This window comes from Trichoderma reesei (genome assembly GCF_000167675.1).
Source record: "Trichoderma reesei QM6a unplaced genomic scaffold TRIREscaffold_41, whole genome shotgun sequence".
Taxonomy (NCBI): Eukaryota; Fungi; Ascomycota; class Sordariomycetes; order Hypocreales; family Hypocreaceae; genus Trichoderma; species Trichoderma reesei.
The window spans coordinates 1,247-13,622 of NW_006711188.1; the positions used below are offsets into that span (position 1 = coordinate 1,247).

Here is a 12,376-nt window from a genome sequence, read left to right on the forward strand (position 1 = left end):
AGTATTTTTAAAAAATTATAAAATAAAAATAAAAAAGATAGTAAAAGCTATATAAAAGTTATAAGATTTTATAAAAAAAAATAAGATTATATTTACTTTTATAATTATAAACTTTATAATTACTATACCTATCTTATTAAAGCTACTTTTTATAAACTTTATTAATATTATAATAAAATTAAATAGTAAAATAAAAGTAAATAAAGGGATAAAAATAAATAAAAAAAAAATTAAAATATAAAAAATAATTTTTTATTAAATACTTTTAAGTATATCTTACTAGTATTAATATAGTACCCCTTAATTTATTAGAAATAAATTAATAAAGTAAAAATATATTATAACTTTTTAATTTTATAATATATTTAGCCTATACTTAAATATATTTTAAAAGTAGCTAATAATAGTATATTAATATTATAAAGTATAACTATTTTACTAATTATTTTAAAAAGGGAATTAATTTTTATATTATAAACTAAAATACTTAATTTACTAATTTTTACTTTTATAATTTATATATATAAAATAAAGTTTAAAGCCTTAATTAAGGACTAAATAAAAATAAATTTAAAAAGATATATAGTCTAGTATTAAAAATAGTTTATATTAAAGATAAAATATAAAAAATCCTTAAATTACTTAAAAGCTATAGTAAAAAATTATATAAAAAGAAAATAAAAAAATACTAACTATATAATAAACTTTATAAAAAAGCTAGTTAAAAAGGCCTACCTTAAACTTTAAGACTACTTATTAAGGCTTTTAGTAATTTTAAAATATATAATAAAAATAAAAAATATTAAAGTTAAAAAAAGCTACTAATTATAAAAAACCTAATATATGCCTTATATTTATATTAAAAATAAAGCTATTACCTTCTTAATTTATTATTTAATAAAGTTACTATATAAATATAAAGGCTTATTTAGTATTTATTAATTACTTATAATATAAGAAATAATTTATATTATAAAGATTACTTTTTAATATTTTATAAAGTCTTTTAATAACCCTTTAATATAATAAATTAATTAAACTACTTTTAAAAGAGTAAGGTTAATAAAGATTCTAAATATAAATATAAAGGAAGCTAAAGATTAAGTAAAAAATAAAAGATTAATATTTTATTTTAAAATCTTTATTTTATATTTAATAAAAGATATTTAAAAGCTATATTTTTTTTTTTTTTTTATATATAAAAGGAATAGCAGGAATAATAAGCTAAAAGCCTTTTTTAAAGGGGTTAGTTATATAACTATAAGGAAGGTTAATAAAAAGCTATATAAAGGCCCTAGGGATTTAGTCTCTTACTTTTATATATATACACTTACTAGCTAGTTAATTAATTAATTTTGTTTTATTAAGACCTCTTTTTTACTAAAGACCCCTGCATCTCCTTTATGTAAGCTTTATCTTTAAGCTGTTTGTATTATGACAAGCTCTCGTGGTCAGTCTACCACAGAGCGATGCAGCCACAGACCGTGAATTCGATCATCGTGCGCCTCACAAAAAGAAAGCTGGGAACCCATCACAAATCAGATCTTGTCACGCCACAGCACCCGCATACATACTCATACAATTTTTCGGCCACCTTCTTCAGGGCAGATTTATGACGATCTCGTCCTTGCTGGACGAGCAGCTCAAACTGGATAGTCGTGTGAAAATTTGTTCGGGCTGTATCCCGTCTATTTCATTTCAAGAAAGACCATTCAGTATAGGTAACCTGGTTGAAGCTGGATAGCTTCTTTCATGACCCATTCCTGTTCCGGCCTTGCCAGATGCGCCACTCTGGAGATTCGCCGGAAACGGCCATTTTGCCTCCCACTTAGGTGGTAGGTATTCGCCTACATGAAATGAACTTTTTTCAAGAATCAAGGGTTTTCTTAGGTAGTTCTGCCTCATGGTTGATAAGATGAGTAGAATGACGGGCATTCCGCTTGGTGTAAGATACCTAGTAGGTCGTCGAGATGAAGACTGCATTCAACTGTAAGTGCCTCGGTAGGTGCAGTGGTTCATCAGCCTGCTTCGCTCGACACCTGATACACACGTTAGTATATTGCTAGACTTGAGGTATTAAGAAATGTTCTTAACGGATTTGCTTCGAAGACGGGCAGTTGAGCAAGATACATGATCCTAGAGTCTGCCACCAAAGACACACAGGAAAGCAGCCGTATATCGTTGTGGTTTAGGAAGAGAATAACTCGTGTGCCCCCCTCTCATGATACACTGCAACCTGTGAGATTCATACCTTGCGCATCGCTGATATCACATTTTTGCATTGAGATTACCTGCCTACCAGTCCTTCGCGGGATATCTTTCACAGTCTCGCGCTCGTCTTCTGTGCAAGTTCATCCGGCCGCTACCCTGGAGACCATACCAGTTTGAAAACTTGACTTTAATCCATCCGATTTGCCAAATCATCTATAAATTGTTTCATGTATTCTCGCATTCTTTTCCCTCTCATGACATTTAGTAACCTTGATATTACGTAGATCTGGGCCAGTCGGACGAATTGTTGTTTCCTACGCGGCTACAGCATCGTTCCGAGGTCAACACCAATATCGTGTCATATCCAACTCTCACCACCTCAAGGTAGCATACACCTTTTTCGTCAGGTTAACAAGGCTCTACCAAATCCTGACACATGCATGCCAAACAGACAATCCCTCATAGAACTGCACCAACCACGTTTTTTTCACTACGCTGTGCTGTTTTGTACTATCAACCCTCCATAACCTGGTAATAGACAGACAGACATATGCCAAGGGGTTACATCTTTCCCTCACAAGGTGTGGTATCAGGACAAGACTTTGCGAGGCCAAACTTTGGTCTTGGATGTTTTATAAGGATGATGGAACGGTGGCATTCGATTATATGTGTTTGATTCGGGTCAACTCATATCGCCGAAATTCTCGTATCTTGAATGACCTCACTTTACCTTTCATCGTGAGGGATAGTCCATTGGCAGAGTTGTGTGTAGTTGCTATCTACATGTATCTGGATTGGCACACTAAGTACCTATGAATGGACAGTAACAAGGTCCAAGAATGTAGATTCGTCTGCAAGCAGTCATGTATCTGTTAGCGACAATGTAGTAAATAGCAAATCCTGATATATACAGACTCTTGCCGACCATCTTCCTACTACTATACCCATATGCCCACCGAAACCCTCACATTTGAAATAGAAAGATGGCAACTTAAGCTTCTTTTCCACGGAGCAAAAAAAAAACCCGGCACTGAATGACCTCCGCCCTCGACGATGAAAATTCGGCGAATGGCATCATCGCAGCCGATCGGAACGCAACCCCGGAATCCCCTCCCCGATCTGGCAGGTCGCTATTTAGCATTACTACAACCCAATCTCGACCGCCACGAAAGCCGCGCGCGCGCGCTCCAGCGTCGCTTTCTATAGTCTCTTTCCTCTTTGTTTCTGTTCTCTCACGCGGACAAAGATAATGCGGGTAAACTCCCTAAGCGAAAAGGGCCTTGTCCCAAGACAGCAAGAGGAGAGACGAGACTGGATTCGCATGCCGGGAGTCCGTGGAGAAAGCGCCCACCTTGCTAATAAGCTTAACGGGTTTCTTTGTTTAAGCTTGAACGCTTCTAGTGAATCTTCTTCTCTGTGGGCATATATTGTCCGAGGAGCGGGTTCTGAGGGGTTGTGCATAAAGGACCTAGGCCGGAGACAGAAGCTGGATAAGAGAGTGTAGAGGGAGCCGACTCGAGCCGCCGAGCAGCTCGGCATAGCTTATGCTAGTTCTATCAGGATTCAGGATCTCATAGAGCATTATGAGAGACAGCGAGGGGATCTGCTTGGTTGCAGGAAGCATGTGACGAACTTCTGTCTGTACGGATTCCATGGCGTGGAGATAGACGCCGTTACATCGCTCGCGGCTCTCCTTCACTACCCCCGGCTCGGCCAGTGAACGGCCTCCGTTCGTAGAGTGATCATCGTCGTTGATAAGACACCCGTCCGTCTTTTCGATTGGCAAATGCCGTGGGTGTATTCCGTCTTTGGTATTGCTGCTGCTACTCCTGCGAAGGCATTAGAAAAGTTGGCGTGACATTGGGCTTTTTGTGCGGACCACCAAGTAAGGGCCTTGGCAGCCCAAGTTCTCGTAATTGCAAAAGTTCTCAGAGGAGCTCTCGGTGTTGGGGAGGCAGAAACACCTTCCGTTTTGTTCAGTTTGTCTTGTATATTTTGCTTGCGTGATTTCGAAATGCCGGCGAGAGATTGTTATGGCCGCAGCCGCTGGCTTTGGTCGAGGTGAAGTTTCCACTCGAGCATCAAGAGTGTAGCATCCGGAGCTTGCACTCTGAAAGGGAAGCTCAAAGATTCGCATCTAGTGAGGCACTCCCTTGAGGCCTTCGAGATGTTGTCAAATACCCACCAGCATAAAAGGGCCTCATGGAGCCTCATGTTCAAGGAAGTTTAGACAGCAGGTTGAACAAGATCAATCACTGGATCTTCACTCTGGTGCCTCTTGAGCTTGTTTGCCCCCTGACTGCCCCTCAACCGTCAACGCCATGAAGTCCGCCATCCTCCTCGGCCTCACAGGCCTGGCTGCCAACGTGCACGCCCATCCCACCAAGCAGCATGATTCCGGCTCCAACCTCGTTAGGCGCGGCATCGACATCAGCAAGTACCACTTGCCCAGTCTCTCGGACTACACCCCCTCGACTCACGTCGATGTCGAGGACGAGGCGTCTCTTCAGTCTGTCGACCTCAAGCGTGACTACGTTGCCACTGCTACTCGGGCTGTCAAGAGACTTGCTCCTCACGCCAAGTTTCGTGTGGTAGATGACCACTATGTTGATGTCGACGGCATTGGCCACGTCCACTTCAAGCAGACTGTCCACGGCATCGACATTGATAATGCTGACTTTAAAGTCAACGTGAGTGAGAAGGGGACAACTGAAAGCCAAGTGAAATAGGGGCTCACACGTTTCTCTCCAGGTTGGCCGAAATGGTAGAGTCTTCTCTCACGGCAACAGCTTCTTCACCGGCAAGCTCCCCACCGAAAACCCCCTGACCAAGCGCGCCTTTTCCGAGCCCACCGAGGCTCTCAAGGGCGCTGTCGACATCCTGGGCCTCCCCGTCAAGGCCGACGGCGCCACTGCCGAGCCCACGGAGGGCACCGAGAAGTACGTCCTCAAGGGCACCTCGGGAGCTGTCAGCGACCCCGAGGCCCGGCTGGTGTACCTCGTCAAGGCCGACGGCACCCTCTCCCTGACGTGGCGCGTCGAGACCGACGTGGTCGACAACTGGCTGCTCACGTACGTCGACGCCGCGACCAACCAGGAGGTCCACGGCGTGGTCGACTACGTCGCCGACTTCGCCACCTATGAGGTCTACCCCTTTGGCGTCAACGACCCGTCCGAGGGCGACCGCAAGACCTTCACCGACCCCTGGCGCATCGATGCCTCGCCCTTCACCTGGCTCGGCGACGGCACGACAAACTACACCACCACCCGTGGCAACAACGCCATCGCCCAGGTCAACCCCACCGGCGGCAACGACTACCTCAACAACTACCGCCCCAGCAGCCCGTCCCGGACGTTCGAGTACCCCTTCTCGCTGACCCAGACCAACCCCGTCGACTACCGCGACTTCTCCGTCACCCAGCTCTTCTACACCGCCAACAAGTACCACGACCTGCTCTACCTGCTCGGCTTCACCGAGGCCGCGGGCAACTTCCAGGTCAACAACAACGGCAAGGGTGGCAAGGGCAACGACTTTGTCATCCTCAACGCCCAGGACGGCTCCGGCACCAACAATGCCAACTTTGCGACCCCGGCCGACGGCAGCAGCGGCCGCATGAGGATGTACATCTGGACCGTGTCGACTCCTCGCCGTGACGGATCCCTGGAGGAGGGCATTGTCATTCACGAGTTTACCCACGGATGTGAGTTTCTTGATCCATCTTTCTCCACCCCGTTCCTCAGCCCTTCAGAGCATCACCCCCCTTGATGCCACCCCCCTCCCCCTTCATCTCCCTCCCTTCTCTTCTCTCCGTGACTGACCCCTGAGAAACCTCAACAGTGTCCAACCGTCTCACCGGCGGCCCCGCCAACTCGGGCTGCCTGTCCGGCCTCGAGGCCGGCGGCATGGGCGAGGGCTGGGGCGACTTCTACGCCACGGCCATCCGCCTCAAGCCCTCCGACACCCACTCGACCAACTACCCGATGGGCGCCTGGGCAGACAACAACCCGGCCGGCATCCGCCAGTACCCGTACTCGACCAGCCTCACCACCAACCCGCTGACCTACAAGTCGGTCAACTCCCAGTCCGAGGTGCACTCCGCCGGAACCACCTGGGCCTCGATCCTCTACGAGGTCCTCTGGGCCCTCATCGACAAGCACGGCAAGAACGACGCCGAGTTCCCGACGTTTGACAGCCAGGGCGTGCCCACCGACGGCAAGTTCCTCGCCCTCAAGCTCGTCCTCAACGGGCTCGCCCTGCAGCCCTGCACGCCTACCTTTGTCTCTGCGCGTGATGCCATTATCGATGCCGATCGTGCGCTCACGGGCGGCGACAACGTGTGCGAGCTGTGGACCGCATTTGCGAAGCGTGGGCTGGGATCGGGTGCGAAATACTCGTCTTCTTCCCGCACGGAGAGCTTCACCGTTCCCTCGGGTGTCTGCTAGATGTCTTCTGCCTGGCGGGAAGCGGAGCATTGGATAAGTGAGGATTGGGGTTGAAGTGATGGTAGATGCGGGAAAACATGATATGACCTTCTCGGAGTTGGGTAATCAGTGGTGACGATTCGGCCTCTGTCCCCTTTGCACGCTGTAAGCAGATATGTAGTCCGCTACCATCCCAAACCAAAACAGTAAAATGATGTGAAAGAAAACACCAAGTTGTTTTGCGTCGCCGTTCCGTGATGTCAAAGAATCCAAGAATCCAGTCTAAATGTTCTTTTATTATCCTCTTAAATGCAGTTCTAAGTAAAAAAACGGAAATCATCACTTCGCCTCTGTATTTGACACAGCAGGCCTTACACTTCCTCCCGCAGACGCCGCCGCAGCTGATACTGCTGCTCTCTTCTTCTTCAGCTTCTCGATGAATCCCAGCACCTTGTCCTTGAAGGCAGCTCTGGGCACCTCGTTCGCGCCGACCATGCGCCTGACGAGAATGTTGTACAGGCCTCCAAATGCCAGCGCAATTGTTGTTGATGTAAAGATGATGACGTTGTACGGCATGCTAAAGTCGGGCGTGGGCAGATAGAGCAGCAAGCTGGTGGTGCGAATGTTCATGACCTTGGGCTCCAGCGTCGTAATGACAGCGGCAGCAACGTCGAAGCCGCGGTTCGCATCAGGGGGGTATTCCGTGTACCGGAGGATGGACTTTTCAAAGTCGTAGGTGAGGAAGACGGTGCAGTGAGGGGGGATGCTGACGAGGAGCTCGAGCTGCGTGCCGCGGGCGCGGTCGAGCGCAGGGCGGTAGTAGATCTCCTTGATGATGTCGGCAGACGATGTGTTGACGTTGGGTGATGACGCCGAGATGCGGGCAGAAAGAGTGTGTAGGTAAACGCGCATAAACCAGGGGAGAGATTCCATGTACACAAACTCAACCGGGTCGTCGCCTGGGTTCGTCAGGATGGCCTGCATGCCGCCGTGTTCCTGTCCGTGCCCGGTGAAGCTTCGCTCAGCGTAGAGCACAGGCGTTTCCGGCTTGACAATGCCCAGGGGGCGAGCCTCTCCATCAGCAGTGGACTCGGCATTTGTCAGGATGAGAGTAAATTCCTGGTCCTGATTGATCTGATAGCACCGCATCGAATCGTTGTCGGAATACTTGATTTCATGGGCACCTTCTGAAGCAAAGATGTCGCGAGTGGGTGGAATGTGAACACAGACTGGGGGTACTTCGGCATCAGTCAGAGGACAAGTGCCTTTCATGGTTCGCCCAAAGATTTGCGACAGCGTCCAGTCTTGGCCGCGGAGGTGGTCAACCGGATAGCAAGCATCGCCTGGCTGGTGATAGGGCTTTGTAGTGTCGCAAATCAGATCATGGCCTGGAGGAGGTCTTGGGATAGGGTTGTCTAGAAACAGTGTTAGTCATGGCATGCTTGGAGAGAACAGTGAGCACATACCATGAGGTCGCTTGGATCGATCAACGTCCAGGACCATGTCGACCGTCTGTTCAAGCTGCAAAACGCACTCTCCCTCCGAGGGACAGATGGGCCGCACGTCGATGGCCATGCTTTGGAACGACGCATCAAACAGCTTGTGTCCATCTAGCAAGCTCGCGATTCCAGCCTTGCCCTTACACGGCAGCATCTTCAAGAAAGGAGTCAAATTCTCCGTGCAAACCACCTCATGGGGTAGCACGCCATGCAACAGCCGCGTGCTCTGTAGTGTCGAGTTCGGATGGTCGCCCTCGGGCTGGAACGACAGAACAGGCCGAATCGTCCTCGTCCCGTCAATGAAGTTGAGACTGGCGCAGAAGAGGCCAGAGAGCGCATTGGTCAGCGTCAACCACTTCTCGTCCGCCTCCTCGTCCGTCTCAGCGTCCAGCCACGCCCATAATTCCACTCCGGTGCCGCCCTCCCTCGTTCCGTCCCAGGGCCGAGTTCCCCAGCTCTCTGCATCCCATCGTCCCAGCGTGAATCTCAGGTGAAGCTCTCGCGTGCCCGCATACTGTAGGATCTGGCCCAGCGACCGTGGGAAGAGTCGAAAGTTGTGCGCCTCAAAGTCGGCAAGGGACGTGTTGGCTCGGAAGTTGAAGCTCGCGAGGAGCGCGGACAAGGGCAGAGGCCGGAGGTTTAGCTGCTCATGGTAGTCGGCGGCAGAGACCAGGACGCTGGGGACGATTAATAGCAGTAACGACAACAGGCTGCGCATTGTGAAGAGCAAGTAAAAGGAGGGGAAAAGAGAGTGAGTGTCGCCGGCGCGATTCGGGCGAGGTTCACATCTCTGGTCGACAAGGCAGAGAGAGGTCGTGATATTGCCAGATTGGAGCTGGAAGAGGGCCCTTGTCATCCAGTACGTACCGATTACCAGCCACGGTTGCAGGCTGTAGCGCGCCACAGTCGACCGGGATTGGCAGCTCTTCCGCGACGTCCCTGCACTGGCCAGCGCCAGCTTTAGGCCTGGAAGGTCCCCCACAGCTGCACCTCTTTAGTGGATGCAAGGCACCAGCCACAGTTTCAATCCGTCATCTCTCATCTTCAACTCCAAAAAATTACATCCAACCCCAATCAGCATCACATCCATCCTCTCCTCGACCTTCCCTCATACAACAAACTACCCCCCCAAATCCGCAGCGCCATGGCCGCCGAACAGAGAAAGCTGCTCGAGCAGCTCATGGGCGCGTCGTCATCCTCCCGCGCCGCCCAGCTCTCGCTCAACGACCCCAAGGTCTGCCGCTCCTACATCGTCGGCACGTGTCCGCACGACCTCTTCACAAACACCAAGCAGGACATTGGGCCCTGCCCCAAGGTGCACGCCGAGGGCCTCAAGGCCGAGTACGAGGCGCTGTCGGAGCGCGAGAAGCACAAATACGGCTTCGAGTACGACTACATGCGCGACCTGCAAAAGTACATTGACGAGTGCAACCGGCGGATCGATGCGGCGCAGAGGAGGCTGGAGAAGACGCCCGACGAGATTCGGCAGACGAATGCATTGGTGAGCTATACTTGATTTTTGGAATGTTCCAACAGTAGGATCACTAGCTAACGTTTATCAAACGCAGCTCAAAACAATATCAGACCTCACGGCATCCATCAACAACGGCCTCCTCGAAGTCGAAATTCTCGGCTCCATGGGCGAAGTCTCCCGCGCCATGGACGAGCTCTTCCGCGTCCGCCAGGCCGGCCAGCAAAAGGCCGAGCGCGAAAAGGAGCTCAAGGCCCTCTCCGACACGTCCGGCCCCTCGGGCCACCAGAAGCTGCAGGTCTGCGACGTCTGCGGCGCCTACCTCAGCAGGCTCGACAACGACCGCCGGCTGGCGGACCACTTTTACGGAAAGATGCATCTGGGATACGCGCAGATGAGGAAGACGTATGACGCGTTCCCGAAGGAGATGAAGGGTCGGTCGAGGGCGCCGCTGGACGATGATGGTCCTGGTGGCGGGCCGAGGGGACCCAGGGGCCCTGGGGGGTATAGGAGTGGGAGAGGAAGGGGGCATCGCGGTGGGTGGTGAGGCGCGTTGGGGGCGCTTTGATTTTTGTTCGCATTGCATTGCAGCTCGGCGTCGGGGAACGTTATTTACATGTATGGTAATCAGGGCATCTTTGTGTGTGTGTTGTTTCTTACCAATTTCTTTGGACCAGAAAAAGGACGTATATAGGATTCGGAAAACGGAGTTGTATACCCCCCTTGCACTCTTCTCAAGCTACTCATCATGGGTGCAATCGAGGGGCGGTATAGAGACGCTTCTAGAGGTATATTACGCTGCGAGTAGCAAAGACTCGTGAGACTAACCTGGACTAATCGTAACAATAACCAACAAGCCTCGTGATATCTCTTGGTCCGAAAACAAACACATCCTTTCGTCTTTTGTTGCATATCCCCATTTTTCCAAACCTGTCATATCGTCGTATACCCAACTCTCCATCAATAGCACAAGTCATATCCAAGCAATTCGAGCCAAAACTTTGACAAGCCACCAGACAGAAATCCAAACCAATTGCCCCCCTTTTCCTTACCACTTGCATTTTCATTCCCACCTGAAGCCTCGTGTTCACACTATGACTTGGCTTCGGCCTTGCCCTGAGCCTGAGCCTGGTTCAAAGCGTCGAGGGCTTCCATCTCATCGTCCCACTTGCCGCCAGTCACGACGAGAGGTAAAGGCAGGGGAGGAGGAGCTGCCGCTGCCGCTGCCGCTGCCTGTGCCATGGTTGGCTTAGCTTGGGCGGAGGCTGCCGCTGCTTGTGCCATGGTAGGCTTTGCCTGGGCGTTGTTGTTTTGCTCGGAAGCTGTCTTCGCTGGTGTATTATCAGAGGGCAGAGAAGGGAAGTCATCGGCAGCAGGGACTTGCTGTTTCGCCGGGCGGGACTCGCCGACTGGGCCGTCGTATGAGCCGCGACCCCGGCCTCGACCTCTGCCGTTGCCGTTAGCGCTGCCGTTTCCGCCTCTGCCACGATCTCCACGCCCTCTGCCACGGTGCCGATCATCCAGGAAGCGGTCGACATCTTGTGCCTCGGCGAATCGGCTTCCGCCCAGGCCACCACGGCTCTTGGCCCCTCTGATGCCTCCGTTTGCACCGCGGAAGCCTCGCCTAGCCTCTTCTTCAGCCAGCGCCTCCTTGCCTTCGTCCCAGCTGCCATCCTTAATGTGCATGGCCTTGAGCTTGCGCTCCCTATTCTTCGCTCGCTCGTCCTCCAGCTTGCGCCTCTCCTCTTCGCCACGCTTTCGCCGCTCTGCTTCCTCAGCTCTTCTCTTGCGCGCCTCCTCCATGCCTCGTGCGTATGCCTCGGCGTGCTGCTTCTCGTCCTGCTCCGCCATCTCAAACTTGCGCGCCTTCTCCGCTGACAAGAGCTTCATCTTCTCCATCTTGGCGGCGAGCTCGTCCTCTGTGAGCTTGTGGCGCGGGTTGGAGCCAGACTTAGCGCGCACCTCGGCGTTCGCAGCGGTGTTTTGTGATGGTGATGAGCGGCGAGGCTTGTCTCTGGGGCCAGTTCCCGCGTTGGAGGGAGGACCGGAGGGTTGCGAAGGCCCCTCCTCGGTAGCCTGGCCGGCAGACTCATTGGCAGCCGGTGCAGGAGCTGATTTCGACGTCTGGGTAGCCGCCTTTGCGGGGGCGGGAGCAGACGCTGGCTTCTGCGTAGGCGCCGACTTCTGCGCAGGCGCTGACTTTGGAGCAGGCTTGTCGGCAAAGCGGGAGGACGAAAGACCTCCGGCAGGGCGCAGCGGCTTCTTGTTCTTGGCGGCTGGTGCGGGCGACGCTTTCGAGGACGGAGGAGTTTGGCTCTGCTGAGGTGCTGCTGTTGCCACAGGCTGTGGCGAGGGTTGCTGCGCAGGAGCCGGAGCAGCAGCAGCAGGAGCAGCAGCTGGTACTGAAGCTGGCGCAGGCGAAGCAACAGGATCGGGCTGGTAGTAGTGCTGCGGTTCCTGTATCAGGACAGGCTCGGACTCGACGGGCTCGAAGTCGTCGTAGAATAGGTCGTCGTCTGTGCGGCCTCCGAACTGGTCCTCCATTGTGTCGTGTTATTTATTATAGTCGGTAGATGATGATGTAGCAAGATTGTAGGTATGTATAGCCAAAAAGCGAGCGAATTTCAGCAAAATATTGATGATGATGGCAGAAGCAATATCTGAGCAAGGTGGTATAGCGAGAGAGAAAGAGATAGAGAGAGAGAGATGGGACAGACAAAAGAGGCCACAAACAAGGCTGAGGTCAGGGCCTCTATTTATCAGGGCGACAAATG

At 50.8% G+C, this 12,376-nt stretch overlaps 5 protein-coding genes across 5 annotated transcripts; 2 read left to right on the forward strand and 3 right to left on the reverse strand.

Annotated features, from left to right (window-relative positions):
* Window positions 1-1,246: 1,246 nt before the first annotated feature.
* Window positions 1,247-1,816, reverse strand: TRIREDRAFT_112472 (uncharacterized protein; the record flags this gene model as incomplete). The annotated part of the gene is made up of 4 exons (XM_006969772.1): window positions 1,247-1,258; window positions 1,335-1,337; window positions 1,571-1,688; window positions 1,758-1,816. 4 exons carry the CDS (start codon window positions 1,814-1,816, stop codon window positions 1,247-1,249), a joined length of 192 nt encoding a protein of 63 aa, XP_006969834.1.
* Window positions 1,817-4,532: 2,716 nt separating this feature from the next.
* Window positions 4,533-6,653, forward strand: TRIREDRAFT_70800 (uncharacterized protein; the record flags this gene model as incomplete). The annotated part of the gene is made up of 3 exons (XM_006969757.1): window positions 4,533-4,901; window positions 4,963-5,911; window positions 6,049-6,653. 3 exons carry the CDS (start codon window positions 4,533-4,535, stop codon window positions 6,651-6,653), a joined length of 1,923 nt encoding a protein of 640 aa, XP_006969819.1.
* A 318-nt stretch (window positions 6,654-6,971) lies between these two features.
* Window positions 6,972-8,849, reverse strand: TRIREDRAFT_70823 (uncharacterized protein; the record flags this gene model as incomplete). Its single annotated transcript, XM_006969773.1, has 2 exons — window positions 6,972-8,047; window positions 8,099-8,849. The coding sequence occupies 2 exons, from the start codon at window positions 8,847-8,849 to the stop codon at window positions 6,972-6,974; spliced, it is 1,827 nt and encodes a 608-aa protein (XP_006969835.1).
* A 426-nt stretch (window positions 8,850-9,275) lies between these two features.
* TRIREDRAFT_112475 (uncharacterized protein) lies at window positions 9,276-10,149 on the forward strand (the record flags this gene model as incomplete). The annotated part of the gene is made up of 2 exons (XM_006969758.1): window positions 9,276-9,632; window positions 9,700-10,149. 2 exons carry the CDS (start codon window positions 9,276-9,278, stop codon window positions 10,147-10,149), a joined length of 807 nt encoding a protein of 268 aa, XP_006969820.1.
* A 545-nt stretch (window positions 10,150-10,694) lies between these two features.
* Window positions 10,695-12,256, reverse strand: TRIREDRAFT_124246 (uncharacterized protein; the record flags this gene model as incomplete). Its single annotated transcript, XM_006969774.1, has 4 exons — window positions 12,006-12,256; window positions 11,761-11,916; window positions 10,983-11,678; window positions 10,695-10,898 (listed from the first exon to the last, which is right to left on the reverse strand). The coding sequence occupies exons 1-4, from the start codon at window positions 12,144-12,146 to the stop codon at window positions 10,695-10,697; spliced, it is 1,197 nt and encodes a 398-aa protein (XP_006969836.1). The 5' UTR covers window positions 12,147-12,256.
* Between the last annotated feature and the right edge of the window lie 120 nt (window positions 12,257-12,376).